Raw genomic sequence first — 23288 nt, 5'->3', positions numbered from 1 at the left:
GATAATTTTTTTTACTCTTATTAAATTTTCCATATATTTATAATTGATGGCAACCACCATCAACAAATCATCCATCATAGCACTTATCACCCTGCCTTACCTACCAAATTATACAATGAAAGCGAGAACCTTATCCTAGTTTTTTATCCGCTGAAACTCAGTGGAATATTTTAGGCACAGGATGCTTGTTAAATAGGTAGACATTCTGTTTGGCCAATGGGAGAAATGTGGTCTACTCAAAGTCAACCACTGAACTTGTTAAGCCTTAGCCTTCATAAATATGCAACCAAAATTCCAGTGATCACGCTTATTATACTCAGATCTGTCTCAGATATTGCTATTTTCAGACTTTTTTCCTCCTTTATTCTTTAGTTCCTCTTCCCACTCTAAGCATTTTTCCCAGCTGCCTAAGTCCAGAAATGCAGATATATATTACTCCTTTATTTTGGTGAAAAAAAAGCCAGGTGAGGCCCTCCATTCCCAGTTAATCCAATCAACGGATGCTTGAGCATGGGGCTGGGTCTTACCTGAGGACTGAATTCTATAGCCATCCCCTCTGGGAAGCAGCCTTATGCCGTTTTTCATCCAGTGAATTGAGGGAAATGGAACTCCTGAAGCGGTGCAGGTAATTACCGTTGGGGTGTGTTTGGTTACTAAGAAGTCCGTAGGCTCGTCAGCTATGGAAGGGGGAACTAAAACAACAATAACAGCACAAAAATAGAAGACTCCATGTTTGCAAGTCCTTATTATACATCTTTCTCTTTCTACACTGAAAGTACATGTTAAGTAAGAGAAGAAGGAAGCCCTCTTGTGAGTCTGGAATGACAAAATGGTATCAGTATAACTTCCGATCCTAAGCAGTCTACCTTGGACGGTGAGATCCACAGTCTTCCTGTCCTCTCCAGCCTCGTTTGTCACAGTGCACTCGTAAGCTGCAGTGTCATCCACAGAAGGGGAAATAATTACCAGTGAACCTGAAGAAAGGAGCCTGGAGGGAAGATTTTAAGCAATGAGCTACTAGGTATCAGTTTCCATAACATTTCCAGTGGGTTCAGTAAGGTGCCATGCTGTGAACCGAGGGAAATGGAACTCCTTCCTCATGTTGAAATGAGTACCATTTCTCCAAAACTGCAGTTACAAGGCTTTAAGTTGACGAGGCAGCGGGTTAATGGGGCATTGACTTTGATATTTACAGGAGGCAGTGGGCAGAAAGAGTGTCTGAAGGAGAAATCTTGCATTTTCTGAACACCCTTTAGCACTGACAGAATAGAAATAATTGGATCAAATGGGAACACATTTGACATGTTTTTTTTTAATTCAAGGCCATCATACATTTTTCACATCTTGTGTACTTTCAAGTTACTCAACTCTAATCCCAAAAGATTCAAATGGTGAGAAAGAGAGGGAAGCAATGGTATTCCAAGCGAAACACTCCTAGCTTCCCATTTCCTGGTGTAATAGAGTCGATTTTTGTCTAAGTAGATCTTTTCAGAGAGAACATTTCTTTTAGGGACTACTGCAAATCCTTTGACAAGAGAACTCTCTGTTAACTTAATCGAGATACAAAGAATGGTGCTCCTCTAGAACATCAGGAAGTCTTAGTGACACGAAGTTAACGTTTAAAAAGCATACACTGTCGCATTGAGAGTTATAGTGGTAAAGACAGAAAAACACTAAAAATTACAGAAAATGCTGTTTTTCCTTCCCATGCACACTGCCAAATAACTAAGTTGCACTTCCAGGTGTAAAATTTGTTTGTATTGTTTTTACAGAATAATTTTTCTTTTGTACCAAGTGATGTTATCATCCTTTGTCTTTATAAAATTCTGAAAAGTACTACAAGGAAAAAGAACAGAAACCTAACCCTGTAGACTTCACTAACAGTCATGCACAGGGTTTCTGGATAGAAAGTTTGCCTCTATGATTCAGAAAAAGATTTTAGGTTGGAAAACTAATTCCAGATAAAGAAAAAATAAATGCTCTCTACACACTAGCTGATTTTTCATACTTTCTACGTTATCTGTTGTCTCCATTGCTAGAGTTACAATATTACTTATTTTTAACAACTATTTCTGTAAATATTGAACAGTAGGTGAATTTTCAGTGTTTTTCTCACCTGTAGGAATTCTGATTTTGATCCACATTAAGAAGATGCCCATCCTTTCTCCAGCTGACTGATGGTTTGGGGATTCCCGTGGCCTCGCAAGCCAGAGTCGTCTGAACATTTACTGTTACAGTGATGTTGGTAGGACCCCGAGCAATAGAAGGAGGAACTGAAACAGTCATCAAACAAGAGGGAAGTACATTCAGCAAAAAGTACATCAATCTGAAGTATTTCTGCCTGACATTAATCCTTGGTAATGTGTCTCACAGTTACAAAAATGATATGGTTCTGTGAATGTAAATGGTGCCGTGAGGGTGCTATTTATAAAGAGAAAAGCTGGGTCATGCCTGTTCAAAACACAGTGTGATCCATTTAAAGAGCCTTGGGTATCAAGGGACTACTTGAAGGTCATTATGACCTTCCTGCATTAGGCTATCGAAGAACACGTGACCCCAAGGTTGGATGCTGTTCATAAAAGTGTATTTACCATGGACTTGTAAATCTATCCGCCTGCGGTCCGTCCCAGCAACATTGGTAGCCACGCACAAATACCTCCCAGTGTTAGTGACGTGTGCTGACTGGATATGAAGGAATCCATTTTCCAAGATGGAGTACCTACAAGAAAGGTCACAGTGAAGTCCCTCAAATAAGCCTTTCCTGATTCTTCACATTTTAACTGAGAGCACTTCTAAAGATCCATATCTAATGTTTTTCCTGCTCCAGAAATTCACACTATCCGGGTGGGGAAAAGGGATCTTGGGTGAAGCTGCCCAGCAGATGGGCTTGTGATCTCGGAAGGAATACACCATTATGTTTTGGACGTCAGTGTTACCAGTTATGCTTTTAAAATACTAGATTTTAATTTTCATATTAAGGGGAAGAGACTAATTCTACTATAACAAGACCAAAACAAGGCATTAGAAAAAAAGATTCAAGGATTTGTATTTCAGTTCCTACAGTATTCTTCACCCCTTTTCAGAACTGTTACCTTGTGTGATTGCCAGAGAGAATGGCTCCATCCTTTCTCCACGTTATCCTCGGGGTTGGCACACCGTCAGCAAAGCATTCCAACACGGTTGACTTGTTTAAGTGAAGGACAAGACTCTGGGGACCACTCCTGATGTTTGGGGGAACTGTACAAGAGACACACGTGGGGGACCTCATTTATGTTAATAACACACCCTGCACTGAGACTTTCAAGCAGTAATACAAGATGAGCTTTGAGTCACATGTACGACTTTGCCCACAGTTAATTGAGGTTAATACAAATGAAATCAGGGTTTTACTCCTAAAATATTATTCAAAATACTTTGTGTTTAAAAATAAAGAGTAGACCAGGAAAGGGGAGTTTAAACCCCTGATATGGTGTGTGAAATCTGGCTTTCTATGAGAGAGGCTTGAATAAAAAATCAGCTCTAGTCTGATGCAAATTAAAGATGATATTTCTTATTTCTCTTTGGCCAAATAATGGTCAGAGAATGTTAACACTGGCACCACTTCACTTTAAATAAAGAACAGAAAGTGGGCTGTTTTAACAAAAAGCACATCTGTGATTAATCAGGCAAGTCTCCGAGCGTGTATTTTATTAATCATTGACTGCATATGGGAATAGAAACCCTGAATTTTAATGTTAGTAGTAGAGAGATTATTTGTGTGGGTCACCCAATATCCTGTGAAGTTTCATATATCAAAAACCCAAAGGGACTGTTTGGGGAGAAAATCTGTATTATCTTTCTGAAATTTGGCAAAGTCTAGTGTTTAGATTTTATATTTGATAAAATTGCAATTCTCAGGCGGTCTCTGTCTAGCATACATACACCGAAACACTAACATCAATAAAAGTGAACTAAATAATAGGCCACTTGCCATTTGAAGATTTAGTGTATTAGTATTAACTTCCTTAATGGCTCTGATTTGAATGACACAAAACACCAGGACATGCTGATAACCACTGAACATATATTATCCTCTAAGAGAGAGTAATAGATCCTTAATTATTTTTGAAATTGAGTTAGCTTGACAATAGCTACAATACACATTCCACATGTTGTCTTGTTCAAAAGAAGTAAGATAATCATGAGAATTAATTTGATATACTCATAAAAACCGCAAATGTTTATGTATTTGAATGCCCGCTTTGGTTATAAATTTGGTTACATTTTTAAATCGGGAGACAGTGATTAATTTCTCTTACCATTCACAGTGAGAATAAATTCTCTTGTAGTCTTTCCTGCAGTGTTGCTGGCAACGCAGGTGTAATTGGCTGTATCACCTAGTTCTGCATTATTGATCTGCAAGTATCTTCCTCCGGATAAGATTCGTACTCGAGGTGTTGCCTGGATTCAGCAAGTAAAATTTATCATTGACATGTCAGGAAGAGGAAGTAAAATATTTCTTTATAAGATCAAAAGTAACCGTCACAAACTGTATCTTCTAGTGTGTTTTGTCTGTTCCCACCCCACTGTCCTGGTGTCGGAAAATGGTGCAACCATTTTTGTGAGTGGGGTTAAGGTAAGGGCGTAATAAATGCCTCAGTTCTCTTGGCCACACGAACCTCTCCAGGGGGGGCAGGTGAGTCCAGCCGGGCCCATCTGAGCCCTCTGCAGCACTCTGCTTTAAGTGCTGGGGAATCAGGCCCGTTTTCCCCTCACTAGAATCACTGGTAGTGAGCATGACATAAGCTGGCAGCAGCCTTACTACCATGTGGGAACAGTGTGTTCTGACTCAGAGGCAAAGCAAGTGGGAGATTCGGAGAAAAGACACAGACGCTTGATTACATAATTAGAGCCCACGGACCTAGCAACGCCGCAAGTCCGAGTTCATACACTGTAGCTACCACATACCTTCAAAAAAATATTTACGTTGGTTTGAGTTTGAATTCTGTCACTTGCCATGGAAAGCTTTCTGACAAGTAAATTGACTTTGGTTAACTTATGCAAAACATTTATCCTTTAACATTTTTAAAATAAGTAAATAAATGATTTCAGCTTGCAAATATTTATTTATTCTATGTCTAGGCATGAAACCAAGAATCAAGAAAACAGAGACAATTAAATTCAACCTCCCCTATTATATCCAATTGGAAAAACAGATGTAAACAAGTTATTTTGTATAAATTGAAATGCACGATGCTTATAATCATTAAAAAATGCCAGGTAGCATCCCAGATGGACTATTCTCTGGCTGTGCCAGAAACTACTTCAGGAAGAGCCCAAATAAGATTTTTCTACCATATGGGCTCGGTCCCAGATACGTGTATATTTCTAATTAAAAAAGTTGTTCGCCCTAAAATATGCAGTGCAGAGCCATTATTTTTAAACTGCACACATTTTCTCTAGGAGATGTTAGTGATAAAATTTTATTGTCTCTGATAGGAATAAGTGATTTCTTAAAGAAACATGGTATAAAACATTTCAATTTTTATATAGGGACAGCAGGGTTTTAGGCCAATGAAAGTTTTCAGAATGTCTTAGAATGTCTTTCCACCACGGACGTCGTAAATCCTCCTAACTTCAGCCAAGTTTCACTGCAGTTTCCGCTGGTTCTCTCCCCATTTAGCATCGGCGATTCCTCCAAGTTGCCTTCCTTCCTCAGACAGAACGTCATTCTCAGCAGAGGACCTAGGTTTCTATTCCATGGAGAAAATCAAAACCCGGGGCGCAAGCTTCTCTCCTCCTCCCATCTCGCATGTGAACAACACCTTCCTTTCTATCTTCCCGTTTTGTGAAGGAAGGTCAGCCCTTCTGTCCAAGGGTAATTTTTTTCACCCGTGACCATGGTGTCATGCCTTTCCCATCCAACTCGCTTTGTCCTGTTTATTCCTTTCTCTCTCCTAAATCTCTAATCTTTCTTTCAGTAAATAAAATGATGTAAATCTCTTTTATATTATTTAATGATGAGTCTATGATGATTTCTGATTCCTCTTGTTCTTTAACTTCTCCAGTAGTTATAACCTGCCCTCTACTTTGACCACTGTTCAGATCTTTGGTCGTGTCTCTGTATTCCCAAAGCCAATGGACACAAATGACTTTGTACCTTAACATGGTCTCAACCACTCCCTCTCTTCGTCTGCTTTCTGTATACCAGTGTCTCCTAGGTTCTACCCTGTCTTTCCAACTAAGTCCTGTTCACTTTCTTCTTCTTTGCTCACCTTGAATTTGTCAGTGTTGCTTTAGGCTTTATTCTCATTGACTGGGTTTCCTACCCTGTAAACTTTCTGGTTGACCTCATACAAACCTAAGGCATCAACAAGAAGTTATGGCATGAGGACTACCAACTCCAAAACTTTTCAATGAAATATGGCCCCATACTCCTTACTGCTTTCCAGAATCTCCACTTGGATAATATATAGGGAATTCAAACTCAAAATACCTAAAACTAAAGTCTTCTTTGTTTTTTAATTGGTGAACCCACTCACATCACTTGGTCATATCTGAGACCAGCCTGATCTCTTTCATCATCAACCTCACAGCCTCTATCCGGGTACCTAATGGTCCAGGGTGAAACGTGCACATGAAGACAAGACTGTGCAGGAAAAGTCGGAGCCTGAAAGCCTGAGATAAGCTGGACGGTTTAACTCGAATCCTGAAATCTATGAAAACTCATCAGAGAATTTTAATCGAGGTCTACTTCAGTCATACTTGGTCATTTTCCTGTCATCGGTTTGCCTGTGCCATTACCGGTTATCAGAATCCCCATCTTCTTTCTCATCCAACATGTACCCATCGGTTAAAACTGGACTAACCCACCCTTTCCAGGAGGACCCACTGAACTGTTTCTTATCTTTCAGTCTGGGTGACTTGTTTTTCCTCTCTGTTTCCATAAATACTGTATGTCCCTCTGACATATAATTCAGCACAAGTGTCTACTCTATAAGCTCTGATTTACTTGTGTGTCTTTTCAGAGTCTGTGAGCTACTCTCAGTTGCAATTACAGCACTTAGCACTAGCAGGCATGCAATAAATAGAGAAACTGAGGCAGGGACGGTTAAGCGATGTGCATAATGATTTAACCTGACTCACTCTCAAAATCCAGTCTCTGTTTGGGGTTCAGTGTGGTTTGGTGGTGGTGGAATCTTTCTCCCTTAGGTGTTAGCAGACGCAATCTCCTTTATAATTAGGTGCCATGCCCCACAATATGTTATACTAACGAGACGGGGAAGGACAAAGGAGGGTAAAGAGCTAAGTAACTAACTACGATGACAAGGACAATGAGAATACTCAAAGTCAAGACTTTGAGTCAACCCTAGAAGGCTACTTAGGATCCTGGCTGTAACACCCCAGGATAGCAGGCAGGTACTGGCTGAGCATGGGAAGCTTTAGACCCAGTAACTTCGTTCTTCAAGGATTCCAGCCTGAGATTGCACAGATTCTTGGAGTTACTTCTGCGGTCCAAGTCTGGCCCAGGGATATTTAGTAACAGGTTTGCCACAGACACTAGGCGGGACAGGGCAGTTCTTTTGAAACTTGGAAGGCTTCTTCTATCTCAAGTCTAGAAACAGCTGCAGGTTTCAAATACAACTTTAATCCGTGGGCTTCAGGAGGTACATTCTTTAGCCAATTTACACAGCGTCCAAATCCAAACACCTGTCTTTTGACCCATAACTAGTTACTAACCACCCTAGTGAAGGTTGAGAGAAGAAGGCTGATCAAGGCCGCTGTGCCCACCCCTGCGTGGTGGAATAACTAGTAGCCTGATGTTTGTTTTTTTCTACCTAACAAGGGCTCCAAGGCTGATTTTTTTTTCTCAAAATGAATCTGTGGAATTTAGCAAGTCTCACCTGTAACCGTTCTCCATTTTTAAGCCACGTGATTACAGGTGGGGGCACTGCATCCGATTTGCATTCCAAGGTCACTTGTCTGTTCCGTAGCACAGTGAAATCCTGGGACCCCTCGGTTCCAGCAATATTAGGGGGTACTGGGTGTGAGAAAAAGTAGACCAAAGGCTTTCAATGAATGAGATGTAAAATTATCTGAATTATAATAGGTAATCAACAAATGTTACTTCTGCTATGGGAAATAAAAGGCATAAACTTATAACATTACTTCATTTAGCCCTGGCTGGTGTGGCTCAGTGGACTGACTACTGGCCTGTGAACTAAAGGGTCACTAGTCTGATTCCCAGTCAGGGCACATGCCTGGGTTGCAAGCCAGGTCCCAATTGGGGTGCGCACTTGAGAGACAACCACACTTTGATTTTTCTCTCCCTCTCTTTCTCCCTCCCTTCACTTCTCTAAAAATAAATAAATATAACCTTTAAAAAATTACTCGATTTATAATACAAATGATTACAAATAATGGCATGTGTTTTCATCTTACTCAATACTTTTACATGCATTAAGTAATGACATTCTTTCCACAGCCACACAAATAATGAGTAATATAACCCCACCAATATCATTATTTAACATGTAAAGAAACTGAGGCACAAAGAAGGGATTCCATGTCCAGGAATATACTTGGTAGCGGTTTCTCTGAACATGTAGATTTTAAAACTACTAAATTAGGGTCTATCAAAATACACAGAAATATATATACTTTTCTTCATATGCAGAACTATATCTTTTTAATGTAACTCATGACGCACAATCTATATGCCACAGTGGCAGGTCCAACTTGCGTGGAAGGCAGGAGAGTGGAGGACACACCGGCCCCGCAGTCCACAAGGCCTAGTCATGTGCCCATGAGAACGAGAGCAAAGTGGGCTCAGCGTTTAAACCGCTCCTCTCCATGAAGCATGATTCCAGGTGCCTTGCCAAAATGTGCCTGGTCCAGCTTTTTAGAAGGTAATTTGACTTTAAATGTGTTTATCTGTGTGCGTGTGTCTGTGTAAATAAGCGAGACATTTATCAGAACGAAATAAAGAAGGAAATAGGCCAATGTGTATGTACAAAAAAGCTTATAACAATGTTGCTTATATTGGTGAAAACATAGAAATAGCCTAAGTATCCAAAGATAATCGGAAGTGGATTAAATAAATGATGGCACATACATTACATGGAATAATATGTAATCACCAAAAATAACGTTAATATATATTTTTGACATGGAAACATATTCACTATTCCATTAAGTGAGATTAAAAACCAGGTTAAATGCTCTATATTGTATGATCACGTTTCTGTGACAGAATATTAATATGCAAAATGGTCTTATCTTTGTGTGGTACAATGATGAATTTTTAAAACTTTCTTCCTATCCTAATTTACATTCTATCATTTTAAATCAATAAATATGAATTGTTTGTTTGTGTAAGAACAAAACAAGAAAGAAAATCTACTGAACTACTCCATAAGAGCACTTGATGAGTCAAATATAAGAATGAGATCTGGAAAACACGTATTCCCTAATGCATAAACATGTCTTATGCTATGCTGTGGAGCTGCCCCATGTTCCCTAAAATACGGCTTCTGCTTAGGTATCAGGCATGACGGGCTGCAGAACATTCTGCCAAGTTTACCGTGCACTCTCACTAAATATTCTTTATCATCGTCTCCCGCGGGGCTGGACGCCAGACACGTGTATCGCCCTGCATCTTCCACCTGCAAAACCCAAGTCAGACCGTTACACGATGTCACCACATCGGTTTTGGTGATGAGAGCAAACTTCCACTAGAATGTCAACATGCAAATCTCACACCAAGGAAGGTTTCACCACAATTAAAATCTAGCAAATTGCTTTAACACGTGCGATTAGCACTCAGATACTGAGCACTGTTGGCATCTCTACCGTATGTGAATCTGTGTTTTGACAGGGTTTTGGTATTTCACGTCAGCACAACTGCATGTGAGGGACATTTAATGAACTTGGGAAAGGAAGCTATATATAGAGCCGAGCACTGTACATGACAGATGACTCCATGTTTACTGAAGAAATAAGTATTTATGAGTCTGAACTTCAGACTGACAAGTTCAACTGAAGTCTTCCTGAAGACAATAAAATAAATAGATACATAGATAGCAGGCTATTTAAGTAAAACACATTGATGCTACGTTTTGAATTCGCCTTCGACATATAGGACGAAACAAAAAGGTTATGCTATGTAATTTGGCTGAAATAGGATCACACTGAGGGTAATATCTATTGTTTTCCGACTCAAACTAGAAACATTTCTTTAAAAACCCACACGCACAGTCTCCCCCAAAGTGCTGGTCTTTGTTCACGTGTCTGACGTTACTTAGAGGCCTGTGCTTCTGAATGTGTAAAGAATACTCCGCAAAATGGGAGATCTGACCGCTGTGAAAAAATGTATTTTTGAAAAGTAGAAAAACATTGTTTTCATTGATTTTACTACTTGAGTGTTCCTGGTATATGGAGAATTTACACATTTTTTTACATTCAAAACTGACTTTATAGGTTATGGAAAAACTTTCTGGTAGGCTGCAGAAACTCCCCTGAAAAAATTTAAGAGCTGTCTGTGAAGACGAGTATGTTTGGAAAAATACTTAAACACAACTTGAGAAGAACGGCACTCACTCAGTCCTTCAATTAAGGATTTAAAATGATGTGCTACTGCCTAGAGAATAATTTCTCAATTTCTCATCCTATTTCCAAAACCTCTGAAAGTCGACGTTTCTGTACCAACTCAGTTTATTCCCAAATGATATTTCCCTCTGCACTTGCCCTGACTTAGCCAAACTTCAACCATCACTCCAGACTATTATTAAATGGTCCCTTCTCCAAGAAATATTTCTGACAACTTATGCCCTTTATGATAACAGTCATTATTTGCAGCTACATTTTCTAAAATATGTTCTATTAATAGGGCATTTGAAAATTACAGCTCCTCAGGGTTTTTTTCAGAGTAAGCTTTTGCAGAGTTGTCGGGAAGCGTGAATCCCAGAGGAGAGAAAGGTACAGTGCATCATGTTCCAAGTCTGTTTGGTCGGACGATTCTTCCCTCTTTGGAAGGAGCTACAGACGAGTGCTGGATGAAAGATGTCTTAGATGCTCTTATCTCTAGCACACATTTGGGAATTTGCAAAACATCCATCATGTGCCAGGCAGTCCGTATGTTATAGATATGTACGTGCCAAGACAGAGTTCAAATAAGTAAGACATAATTTAGTACATGCTATACCAGAGCTGTGCACAAAATGTTACGAAAACAGAGGAGCAAAGAGCAGTCTTTGTACTTGATCATATTACATTTTCACCTCTATCATGTTTTCAATGGTTTTGTTATTTCTTTTCCTAATTTTATCACACGTGTAATTTTATCTCTCTTTGACAACCAAAAAGCTTCTTGAAGGCTGAGAAATGTCTCACGTATTATGTTTGTCTTCTTCACAACAGGTGGAACTTGAAAGTCACCATTCGACACTCTACAGTACCCTTATCTTTGGTTGTAACCCAGCTTTTCATTCCTGCGTTGAAGACCTACTATAATGTGGCCTTAATCTCAATTCTCCGGCTTTATGTACCATGGTTCCTTCATATTTATAATTCCTTTATAAATTTAGGATTTATATTCCACATACTTTCCAGTCTTCATGATACTCTTTATTTTATTTTATTTATTTATCTTTAGAGGGGAAGGAAGGAGAAAGGGAGAGAAATATCAATGTGTGGTTGCCTCTCGTGTTTCCCGTGCTGGGAACTGGCCTGCAACCCAGGCATGTGCCCTGACTGGGAATCAACCCAGAGACCCTTTGCTTCACAGGCCTGTGCTCAATCTACTGAGCTACACCAGCCAGGGCTCATGCTACTCTTTATGTTGCAAAAGTCTTTCTCTTCCTTTTTGCCTGTTGAAATGATAACTTTCAAGTGGGTTGAGGGTTTGAGCTGAGTTCTCTCAGGGGGACTGCAATGTCTGGTGGAGAGATGAGGGAAGAAAAAGTGTGCTCTCCTTGGTGTTAGAAGTGAAAAGTGTGCTGAGTTCTGGTGACGGTGCTTTTGAACCAGACCCAGGACTGAGACCAGCTCCATCACTGAGCAATGGTAAGTGCTTGGCAAATAAGTACTTCATCTCTCTGGGTCTGTTTCTGGATTCGTAGAAGGGGGAGGACGAGGACACTGCTCCACAGAGTTGTCGTGAGGGTCACATCTGCGATAGAGCCCGTCGCCAAGCACAGGAATGACACAATTTATAATCCTTGGCTCTCTTTTCCAGCTCCCTTTTCTTACTCCTTCCCCAGTGAAAATGCAAATAAAATATAACTAAATACTTTGTTATTCTATTTTTAAAGGAGTGATGATTATAATAACAATGAGAGCAGCAGCAACAACAACAATCCTAATGCTATTTTAGAATCACTGGCGGCCTGTGGCACCAGGCCAAGTACGCGATGTGACATCATCTCTCAACGCCCAAGTGTACGAGTTAGCTTTTGTCCTTGTTTTTACCCTCAGTTTACAGATGAGGGCGTTGGGGCACAGTTGGATAATACTTGTAATAGAAGGTTTTCCTTTATCAGAATGGAAGATTATTACGCTAACATGTCCCAGACATATTTTTCTCTAATATGTTCACATTTCTGATTAATTCCTTAAACACAACCTAAAAGAACAGCCAATTTTATTAAGTTGATCATTTTTTGGAAAAACTGTGTCTCTTCAGATTTTCTCCGAGGTTCATGTAGATGTATGTGGAATTGCTTTTTGCCCATTAAATAAAAGGCTTCACAGTGCAAATTAAGAGCTGTAGGAAATATTTTACCAGTTCTAGCACTGTGGGATCTGTGGAAGTCAATGCACAGATAGCTTTCTTTCTTCTGAGTTTAATATGATACTTCCACTTCTTTTCGGTCACATCACCTTGTGCTCTACCCAGTCAGGCTCAACAGAGAACTGACGGCTGACCCCTGCTAATGTTCCAGAGACTGATGATACATTCAAATTGTATCAAACGATACAATTTTCCCAACATTTCTCTTACATCAGCAAGGGAGAAGGTGAACCTAGGAGAAAATAACTGTATGAACTTTGAACTTACCTGGCTACTCGCTATTCGAAGAACCTCTCCTCCTCCAAGAGTTTGTACCTGGCCTGTCTGGGGAAGGGGCCGTCCGTCTTTCATCCAGGTGATTTTAGGGGCTGGGGTTCCGGAAGCCATGCAGGTAAGTTCAAGTGGGTTATTAACTATCACTGATACCTCCGTAGATTCTTCCGATCCATTGATATGAGGTGGTTCTATGAAAAGGAAATGAAAACCAACCAAATTAACTTGCTGTTTGATGAAAGGAACTGCTGATTAGAAAAACTTTAAAAGAAAGTTCGACTCAAATATATAATAAGAACTGATTAGAACCAGGATGCCAGAATAATTACTAAATGTTACTACTTTGGAAATGACCATATTTTAAAAGGGCTGGATCCTGGCTTTAATCTTCATAGATCACTCAGCAAATGGCAAGCCATTACAAGGTGGGTACATTCAGTAATTGGGGTTCCAGAGCGGTCCGACCTAACTGTGAAGTGGGAAAGTAATGAAAATGGAACCCATCTTGTACCGTTTTTCAAAGAGAGGGACTCAAACACGGTCGTGTGCTTCTGTACCTTTATAATATCTATTGTTCCTACAAAAGGAACAGGCAAGTGCCATGGAATTTTGCTATCATCTGTTCCATGCAGAACATTAAGAGGATGCAATGACTAAGCCAAAGAAAAAAACAGTTACATTTGGGGATTATTTCTGCATAAAACACATATGTTATGTCTGGGTAGAAATAGTTTCCTTTTTTTTGTTATTTATCCTTCTAAATTATACTCAAGGGGATGTTACGGAATCTAGACACTTGAAAAGAACAAGTTTTCTTAGTTCAACTAGTCCTAAATTAACAAATACTTTTGAAACAGATTTCCCTTACAATGATCACTCAAGTTTTCTACGAACATTTCCAGCTTACTGTTTTGTAAGGCAGCCAAAATAGCTGTTGGGTAGGTCCAAAATTAGCTATTTATTTATTTACTTATCTATTTTTTATCAGGCTCAGGGCACAGGATCTGGAATCAAACAGCCTGAGTTTGAATGCTGGCTTCAAAAATTATTAGATTAGCAGATTTGGACAAATCTCACATTAAGGATAGTACTATTACTTAACTACCATATTTTGTTGTGTATAATGCACATTCAAGTTTGGCCCAAACTATCAGAAAAAAAACTTTTGTTTTAGTTTTTTATTCAATTATTTATTTATTTATCTATCTATTTATTTATGTTTAGCATTTATTTTTTGTATTATAAAGAAATTTTAGCATTTATTTTTAAACATATTATGGCAATTAAAATTTTAAGTAACAAATAATCACAATACACAAGAACAGGTACAAGGTATTTCAGGTACTACACATGTACAATGCATATCTTTATTTTTCCCTCAAAAATTTGTGCAAAAAAGTGCACAATATACATGGCAAAATATGGTAATAGGATTGTTGTGAGAATCCAATGAGATAATCTATAAACAATGTACATTTCTTTTGTGTTACTGAGCCTGCTTTATTTTATAATTAATGTTTAAAGAATTATTACTACTACACTGGCCACTACAGCTGTTGGATTAGTATTAATACCTGCTTCCTAAAAATTTTTACCTCTGGTCCTCATTTTCCTTTCTGGAGAAAAAGAGAATATATTATATCCATATTTGGTTTTAGATTATAATTAAGAAGTCAAACAAAATACATTTCCTTAAGAGCATTTTAGATTGATTCAAGATTTCTTGTTTAAAAGATCTGTGTCTCCATGTCGCTTACTGAATTAAATAAAAACTCCACATTACAATTTCCAAGGGTTCCATAATAAGGCTTCAATCTATCTTTATAACATCATCTACATTTACTATAGTTATATATAATCTAGATTTTAAATTAGACTACTTCTCTCTCAACAAGTCCAGGCTTTTCTTGTTCTGTGACTTTACTAATGCTGTTCCTTCCAGTAAAAGATTCTCTAACAGTCCATCTCCTAACTGAGCATATTCAGGTACTACCAAGGTCACATTCATGTCATTAAATTCATCTGTAAAAACTACAAGTCCTTTCTTGATTCTATCAACAAAATTTCTATCCCTTTTAATTTCCATAGCATGTTGTTGGTATCACTCGAAAGCATGCATCCAATTCTCCTTTTGACTATGGTCAGCTCTTTATTTCTCTCCTTTTTGGTTCTTTATTATGTGTCAGTCACTGTGGATAAAGGCCTAGGCAAGACCTTTGTCCTCAAAAGGTTATAGTCACTAGATTTAAAACAGTAACAGCAGCAACAGCAGGGACACTATGTTCCCAACTGGTTCCATCCCCAGCCATCAGATCCCACACATGTCAGGTGATTGTGAGCTACTACACCTGGTGTCTCGTCTTTACGTTTTGTGTGTTGGGCGAATAGAACTTGTCCATGCTCTGCTGACTCCAGAACTTAATTTCCAACCTAGATCTGTCTACTGAGCTCCAGGCCCATGTATGCAATGATTAGAAAACATCATCAGTGGGGTGCTTGAAAACCACTCCAAACTCCACACATATTCAGCCTGTTACCTTATTCCTCAAAACCTTGTCCTTTCCCAGCATTCCCTGCAGTGACGTGATAGATACACCAATGGTTCAGTTACATGAGCCAGAAACTCGGAGTCATCCTTGATCTCTTCTTCACTCCCCTGTGTTCCAATCCACAGCTAAGCCCTGGCACTTCCATCTTCTTTTCCTGTCATCTCTGTCACTAATCTGAGCAAAAAAACCCCATTTACTTGGATTCGTGTCTCCTCCTTCCTGGCTGCAGGTGCCTACCCAATATTATTTATTTGTTTCTTTTGTGTTCATAGATCCTGATTTTGCTGGGGCTGTTCATGTCTTAAAAACTACATCCCCTAGCTTCTTTAGTAGATAGCATGGACTGGCATGAGGAGATTCCGACCTATAAGTGGAAGTGGTTTTATGGAACCTGTACGAAACGCCCTTCTAATTTTTCCTGCTCTACTGTTGCATCTGTTATTTCTAGGGGTGAGCAGACAATGTATGATCGCAGAACAACTATGAAGCAAAGGCCAAGAGGACTGTAAATATTCACAATGGTAACCAGTGCAACGACTGCCTACCTCCAGCCAGCTCATTCGGTAACAGAGACAAAAGGTTTTTGTGTGAGCTGCCATGTTGTCAGAAGTTCTGTTATTCCTGACACCATTCCTAATAGCACCCCAGTCTCCCAGAATCTTCTGTTGCCCTGCTCTAAGTAGCTCTTCACTTTGCAGTCAGAGCAGCCTTTTTAAACTGCAGCTGTACTCATGACATGCCATTTAGTAGGACTTTTAATGGTTTCCCATTGTTCTAGAATAAAACCCAAACATTTTAACGTGCTCAACAAAGCTCTTCGTAGCCTGGGCCCTGTCACAACCCCTCAGCTTTATGTCACAGGTTTGCTCCCTTGCTTCCAGTACTCTAGACAAGTTGGACTTTCCAGAACCACTAATATATTGTGACACCTCCCACCATGTGGACTGAGTCAAGTGGAGAAGAGCAGTTCTCCAAATTAGGACGTTTACAATCACATTCCAAGTGTAATGCGGATTCAAGTGTAGAGTTTTTCAGGTTTTAATGGAATTAGCTTTCAACAGATGCTGAAATGCAGACACTTCTCATTTTTCTGCTGCACCAGTTTTCAATTCTGTTTTTTTAAAAATATTATCCTTATAAACCCTTCCACTGGGAAGGCTGTTCTTTGTATACTACTCTAAAACTATAAGTGCCCATCAGTAAATGAATGGATCAAAAAACTATGGTACATATACACAACGGAATTCTATGCAGCAGAAAGAAAGAACTCCTACCCTTTGCAACAGCATGGATCTGGAGAGCATTATGCTAAGTGAAATAAGCAAGGCGATAAAAGACAAATACCATATGATCTCACCTTCAACAGGAAGCTAATCAACAAAACAAACAAGCAAGCAAAGTATAGCCAAAGGCATTGAAATTGAGAACAGAATGACAGTGACCAGAGGGGAGAGTTGAGGGGATAATGGGGGGGTAAAGGGTGAAGGGTTTACAGGAACAATTATAAAGGACACACGGACAATAACAAGGGGGGTTGGAAATGGGGGAGGGAGGCGGGGAGGGCTGGGGTGCTGGGGAGTTGGGGGGGAGGCAGAAAACTGTACTTGAACAACAATAAAAAAAGATGCATTTACATCTCTCAAAAAATAAAATAAAGTAAAAAACCAACAATGTAAGTGTTATTTTTCTCCTTTGTTTTCTACATTCAGAAAAGCACTGTGATTCTGTTTCTGAATTTGTGGGTTCCTGGGGGCAGGGTTTCTTCCTCTTGTCCCCCACTGCCCCATCCTGGCCAGGCCCCTGACTTTTCAGACCTGTGTGAACACAGGAGACTCTTCCATTCACTCTTCACTCCGTTACCAGAGAGGATTTGGGGGCAATGAAATTGACTTGTAACATGTTTCCACTTTTGTAATGAGGTCCAAATTCTCTAAAATGTCCCCAGAGCACCTCACAGTGTGTGTATTTCCAGTCTTGTCTCCTCCTTTCCCACTCACTTTAGTGAGTGCAGGTGGACAACTCAAACTCTGTCCTTTTCGGGTGAAAGATGTACCTCACTCGCCTCTCGCCTCATTCAGCTGTACACCCTTACCCTTTAAGGCTTGAATTTACCCTTGAGAAGCTCTTCTCTGAACCTTACCATCCCACAGAATCTTTTAGCCACATAATCTGCATCTCACTCAATAGGACTTAAAGGTTCAATATCTGTTCCCCCAGATAAAGGAACTTGAGGGTAGAGACTATATTTTCTTACTCAAGAATGCATTCAAGGAATGGCCACATAGTAGTTGCTCAATAATTATCTGTCACATGACAACTAAAACATGCATGGCTTATAATATATAGTCAATATTAATATTTAGTATGTGAATAATTAAGGTATGAAATCACATTTATTTATGTTGCCTCCTGTTATTTTGAATATTCTGTGAACTGATGTACCTAAATTTGGTGTTTCACCCTTTCTCACAGACACACACACTTTCTTCTGTCTTGGGTCTCTCACTATTGTGGAGTCCTGCTTCCACACCACCCTACATTTTATGGACGCTCTACACCACAGCATCTCTTATTGTTTATTTAGATATTGGTTTGTCTCCCTCTACAATGAAAAAACTCCCCTGCATCCAGCCAACAAGTATCTAATTCCATTCAATTCAGTGAAACAGATAAATATTATTTGTCAAATGCACTGTGTATTTGTCAAATACAGCAGTAAGATGGCTACTGCCCATCATAGAAGCTAACTAAGGATGAAACCAATTTTTAAAGTTACACAAATAGCCCTGGCTATTGTAGCTCAGTGGACTGAGTGTGGGCCTGTGAACCAAACAACTGCGATTTGATTTCCAATCAGGTCACATGCCTGGGTTGCAGGCCAGTTCCCAGCAGGGGACGCAAGAGAGGCAACCATACATTGATGTTTCTCTCCCTCCCTCCTGCCCTTCTCCTCTAAAATAAATAAATAAACTCTTTAAAGAAAAAGTTACACAAATAATAAAATTATAATAGGTACTATGAGAAAGATTACAGGGCATCCTGAAAACACATGTTAACCTCTTTGGCTAGACCCTTTGCCCAAATTCTTCCTGTTGTGCCCTGTAGGGTGCATTTCGTTCTATACAAGGAGCCTAAGGTTTTTACCTACACGATATTGAAAAAAAGGTATTGATTTTTAAAACAGTTCATTTCATTCATCTTCATTTCTCTTCTTAAGTCGAAATTTCTGATTTCAAGGAAAAGATGTATTTCTTTATCCTATTGGTTTGCATGCAGAACACTAGAATACACATCTTAAATATTTATTTTGATACATACAAGAGTAAATAAATCGAGATTATTCGAAACGATTATTACAACTATAATCTATACGTCGGATCATTTAAAGGCTGTTTGGAATAACACCCAACAGTACAAATATTATACTTTTTCATTAAATGGCTGTTGTCAGATGTGCTTTTAGTCCTTGGTGCAATAATTTGCAAGTAGCTCTCATCTTTTTAGACAGATAAAAAACACAATAACTTAAATTTACCCTGCTTCAGATAAGAGTAATCCCAGGTGAGTTACAACACAGAAATATGAGGTACAACAAAGTTTTGACAAACTTTGCCCCATAGCAAATGATTCTAAGGATTATACATATTTACTAAGTCTTTATTGTCACTTCCTTCCCAATTATTGAATGTTTACACACCTAGGACCTTCAGGATGAAGTGTTTGCTGACTTCTCCAGCTTCATTCGAGGCAATGCAGGTGTACCTTCCTGAATCTTCAGTCTCCGCTCGGATGAGCTGAAGCGCCATTCCTTGCGTGCTTATTGTCAGGTGGGCGTCAAGCCCCAGGGGCTGGCCATCCCTCAGCCACGACATCCTGGGAGCTGGGGTTCCATCTGTGAGGCACGACATGGAGGCGGAGCTACCCTTGACCACTGTGATTTCCTCTGTTCCCATGGCATTGTCCAGATTCGGTGCAACTATATAGAAAACAAAGCAGGCATTGCTTATATATCTATTTTAATTCAAGATCAAGTTAGATAAGAAATGGAAGAGCTTGGTTAGTTTACAGTGTTTCTATGATCTGTAAAATTGTAGAATTTAAAGTAGCATATAATGAATTGATGACTTTACTATAAAAACATGTGTTAGACAGGCTAATTATTAATCTTCCAAAGTATTAGCAATGAAACCTCAGGACTGTTTCTTGCAGAACATGCAGTGTTCCAGTTTGCTTAAATTTTGGCCATTTTTTAACTTCCTAGGTTTGTATCTTTAATTTGTTCCAATGCATATTGTAATTCTAGAAGTATACTTCGAACTACCGTATGCATAATGAAAAAATATTATATTCTAGAGATAGTTTTATACAATCCAACACAAGTCATTTGTAGGCTATAGTAAATGGTTACTTGACTATTCTGAGGCATTCTTGGGGATTGAGAAATCTGGACAAGAAAACCTAAATATTTCAGAAACAAAATGTTGCAAGTGCTCCATCTACATATATATACAGAGACATATACATGCACACATCAATTCACAGCTGCAGTACTCTAAATGGGCCACTAATAATATCAGAAAACAGTCTCAACTTTAGATTTATATGAAAAGACTGGTCTTATGTCTAGATTGAAATGCCATTACTTTTAAAAATTGAGATTTGATTTAATGCAAGATTCTGGTTTAGAAGAGCATTCTGACAAATAGAGAGTATGCTCTGATAAATAAATATGAGCCCCTTGGGAGAAAAATGTGTTCTTCTGTAGTTAGCAAGATCTTATCTGACCAATCTCTTCTGATATGGCGATATCTAGATACAAGCCTACTGCTTAATACTAGACGCGTGGTGAAGAACACCAGGGTTTCCTCGGCGACATACCCCAAACTTGAAGGCTGTAATGTTTATTGTCCACTCCAGCTCTGTTGGAGGCCACACAAGTGTACACAGCGACATCCAACAGCTGAGCTCTCACAATCCTGGAAAACAGTTTGACCCAACATTTCATAATTGGATCCCATTCGATATACACAGATAAAATACGATGTGAACACAGATTACAGAAAGTGATCTATGCTGGCAAATTTTAGGTGTGAGGATTATAACCATCCTCAACATAAATACAGATTCCTCAAATGCAATTTATTCTGCAAAGTTGATTAGACACTGATAATAAGCCACTTAAAATGCAACACGATTTAGGGAAATAGTTTTTCAAATATAAACTCATGGAGGGTGATATTAACATGAAATTCCATGACTGTAGTTGGCATCTTCCTATTATTCTGCTACACAAATTTTAACTAAAATGATAGTTCTTGGAAATACATGTGATCTTGGAAATAGGTCTCTTTATAAAAGACCTATTTTATATAATTTACTAAAATGTGAGCATTTAAATAAGAATAAAAAGCCATTACACTTTTATATTTGTTACCCTCCCTCTTCTAAAAATATGCCGAAAAAGAGAAACACAAACAATAGTAAAAACTTAGACAAATATTTCTTACACATGATTTAGACGAGGTAAAGCCTACAACCACAGTGCCTTTCTGTCTAGCAAAGGACAAATCCCATACAACGAAGGCCAACCTGACAACCTGCCCCCCTGACAGCAGCCGGATGTGGGAGGAGAGAGGCAAAGGAAGTCCGTTCTTCAGCCAGTTGATCTGTGGCGGGGGCTTGCCTGTGGCTCTGCATTCGATATTTACTGAGGTGTCGGCCAAAGCCGTCAATCTCTCTGTTTCTTCCTTCTTACCCCTAATTGCAGGTGGAACTACATCATGCAGAAAACGAGAGAGGGAAGGGGGTGGGGTGTGTGTTACTAGTGCAAATCATGGCAACGCCGGACCACCTTTCTGCTCTGCATCCCCAATGGAAACCACAGCACCCACATATTTATTTTAAAAGGAACTGCTTCAGATACCTGCCACTGGACCTTCATTTTTACTGGGAGATTCCTGAGGCAGCACAGTGAAAAGAGAGTGAAGTTTCATAGTTACCATAAACGTTTAAGTTAAAAATCCGGTCCTCTTCTCCGGCAGGGTTGGTAGCGACACATGTGTACTTCCCCAGGTCGGATGGGAGGGCTCCGTCGATGACTAAGGTGCTGCCGTTTGCAGTCACCCTGCAGAGGGGTCGTGAAAGAGGCACGGAGAAGGTTTATGTCCAGCTAGAATCTGAGTCACCCCAGATTATCAAGTTCTTCAAAAAAAGCATAACATGCATTTCCCTTGGATATAACGGCTCCAATATTTTTCACTATCTGCATGAAAGCCTGTGAAGTCAGACCTAGTCAAACAGATGGAGATTTCAGGCAATCGACTGCAATTCTACACTCAGGGTCTCCCATAACCACCGCCTCCTTATGAGCAAAAAGGAAACCAATCAATCAGTCTAGGAACTTCTCTATCCAAATCATAGGCAAGGCATGCTTCTTTCCTTTCATCCTCAGAGTTGGAATATTTTATTCTCCATATGCCAATATAAGGTTTGAATTCAAGACAAACCATACAAAAATGTTACAATGAAAAATTAGAAAAATTATATATAAAAATGAGGCTATAAGACAACTGATTAATACTCTTCATGAGGAGGAGGGGAATAGAGTAATTTATTTAAACTGTGGCACCAACTCAGAATTGTGTATGGATATGTTTTGCAAAAATTTTTCTGCAAGTTGCTAAAGCTTTTCCCTTGAACTAGGCAATAGTAAATAATAACTATATAATTAGAGTATTAAAGATATCTAAGTTAAGATTATTGTATTACTGACTCCCTTCCCAGGCCACTAATTATCAAACAAAAATGCCTGTGTTTTATAAAGACAGTAGACTGCTATCTGTGGTTACTCCTGCAATAGTGATTTTATTAGTTTCTGCCAGTGCCAAGAGTAAATAAATAGTCCATTTCTAATATATCATGTCATTAAATATGATTATTGATGGTGACAGTATTATTTTCTGGGTCTGTCATATTTTTTTCTTCTCCAAAGTGATTGACTGTGGGCTAGAGGCCTGGGCTGATGGAGGAGGACAAAAGGGAAAAAACTGGGACAGTTATAACAGAAAAAACAATAACAAATATGTAACAAAGATAATAAAACTAAATAGAACACAGTTATTTAAAAATTCCGTAAGTAATGACACGAATGGACAAAAAAGCAAGTTGCTATGAATAAGGAAATTAGTAAGTGCACTTTAGAAAAATTACTCTATTTGACTGGTGAATCGTTCCACTTATAAACCTATACATATTGTGGAGCAGTAAACAAACAATCAATAAAGTGGATATAAGAATAAGTATATTTAAGATCTTCATGTAACAGCATTGATAGGCTGTAAATTCTTAGGAACAAATATTATCTTATATAAGATCTTCAGGTTCCACCAAGTGTCTGATACTTGGATTGGAATATGGTTGGTATCAGCTGATTTAATAAAAAATAATTAAATATTTGTTATCTATTCTGAAATGTCCACACCAGAGGAATGAAACTTAAAATATATCTCTAAAATATCAGGTAATTTACCCAATCTTGTAAAGGGGACAGATATCTAAATTTTAATATAAAATAACTTTGAGGAAAACATTTACCTTTCTTTAAATTATGTACATTTGATTCATTAACTAGAAAATATACTCAAAATTATTAAATTTAAATTACTGGTTTAAAATGACCAAGATTGCAATGCATTTAA

The 23288-nt window shown here is 38.8% G+C and overlaps 1 protein-coding gene across 3 annotated transcripts in view; it reads right to left on the bottom strand.

The window, feature by feature from the left end:
• The window catches only part of HMCN1 (hemicentin 1), a 389618-nt gene that overhangs the window by 58778 nt on the left and 307552 nt on the right, over nucleotides 1-23288 (bottom strand). For all 3 annotated transcript variants that reach the window (XM_053658522.1, XM_053658525.1, XM_053658524.1), the window contains exons 65-77: nucleotides 21591-21715; nucleotides 21181-21364; nucleotides 20470-20567; nucleotides 19289-19567; nucleotides 13037-13233; nucleotides 9563-9644; nucleotides 7884-8020; nucleotides 4299-4440; nucleotides 3093-3237; nucleotides 2592-2719; nucleotides 2117-2273; nucleotides 867-988; nucleotides 528-692 (exon numbers count right to left, since the gene is read on the bottom strand). In XM_053658522.1, the coding sequence (XP_053514497.1) occupies nucleotides 528-692; nucleotides 867-988; nucleotides 2117-2273; nucleotides 2592-2719; nucleotides 3093-3237; nucleotides 4299-4440; nucleotides 7884-8020; nucleotides 9563-9644; nucleotides 13037-13233; nucleotides 19289-19567; nucleotides 20470-20567; nucleotides 21181-21364; nucleotides 21591-21715 (1961 nt within the window). The remainder of the gene's footprint in view (nucleotides 1-527; nucleotides 693-866; nucleotides 989-2116; nucleotides 2274-2591; nucleotides 2720-3092; nucleotides 3238-4298; nucleotides 4441-7883; nucleotides 8021-9562; nucleotides 9645-13036; nucleotides 13234-19288; nucleotides 19568-20469; nucleotides 20568-21180; nucleotides 21365-21590; nucleotides 21716-23288) is intronic.

Source organism: Artibeus jamaicensis, unplaced genomic scaffold (assembly GCF_021234435.1).
Source record: "Artibeus jamaicensis isolate MK-2021 breed Jamaican fruit bat unplaced genomic scaffold, CSHL_Jam_final contig_2170, whole genome shotgun sequence".
NCBI lineage: Eukaryota > Metazoa > Chordata > Mammalia > Chiroptera > Phyllostomidae > Artibeus > Artibeus jamaicensis.
This window is presented reverse-complemented; position numbering and strand designations above follow the sequence as displayed.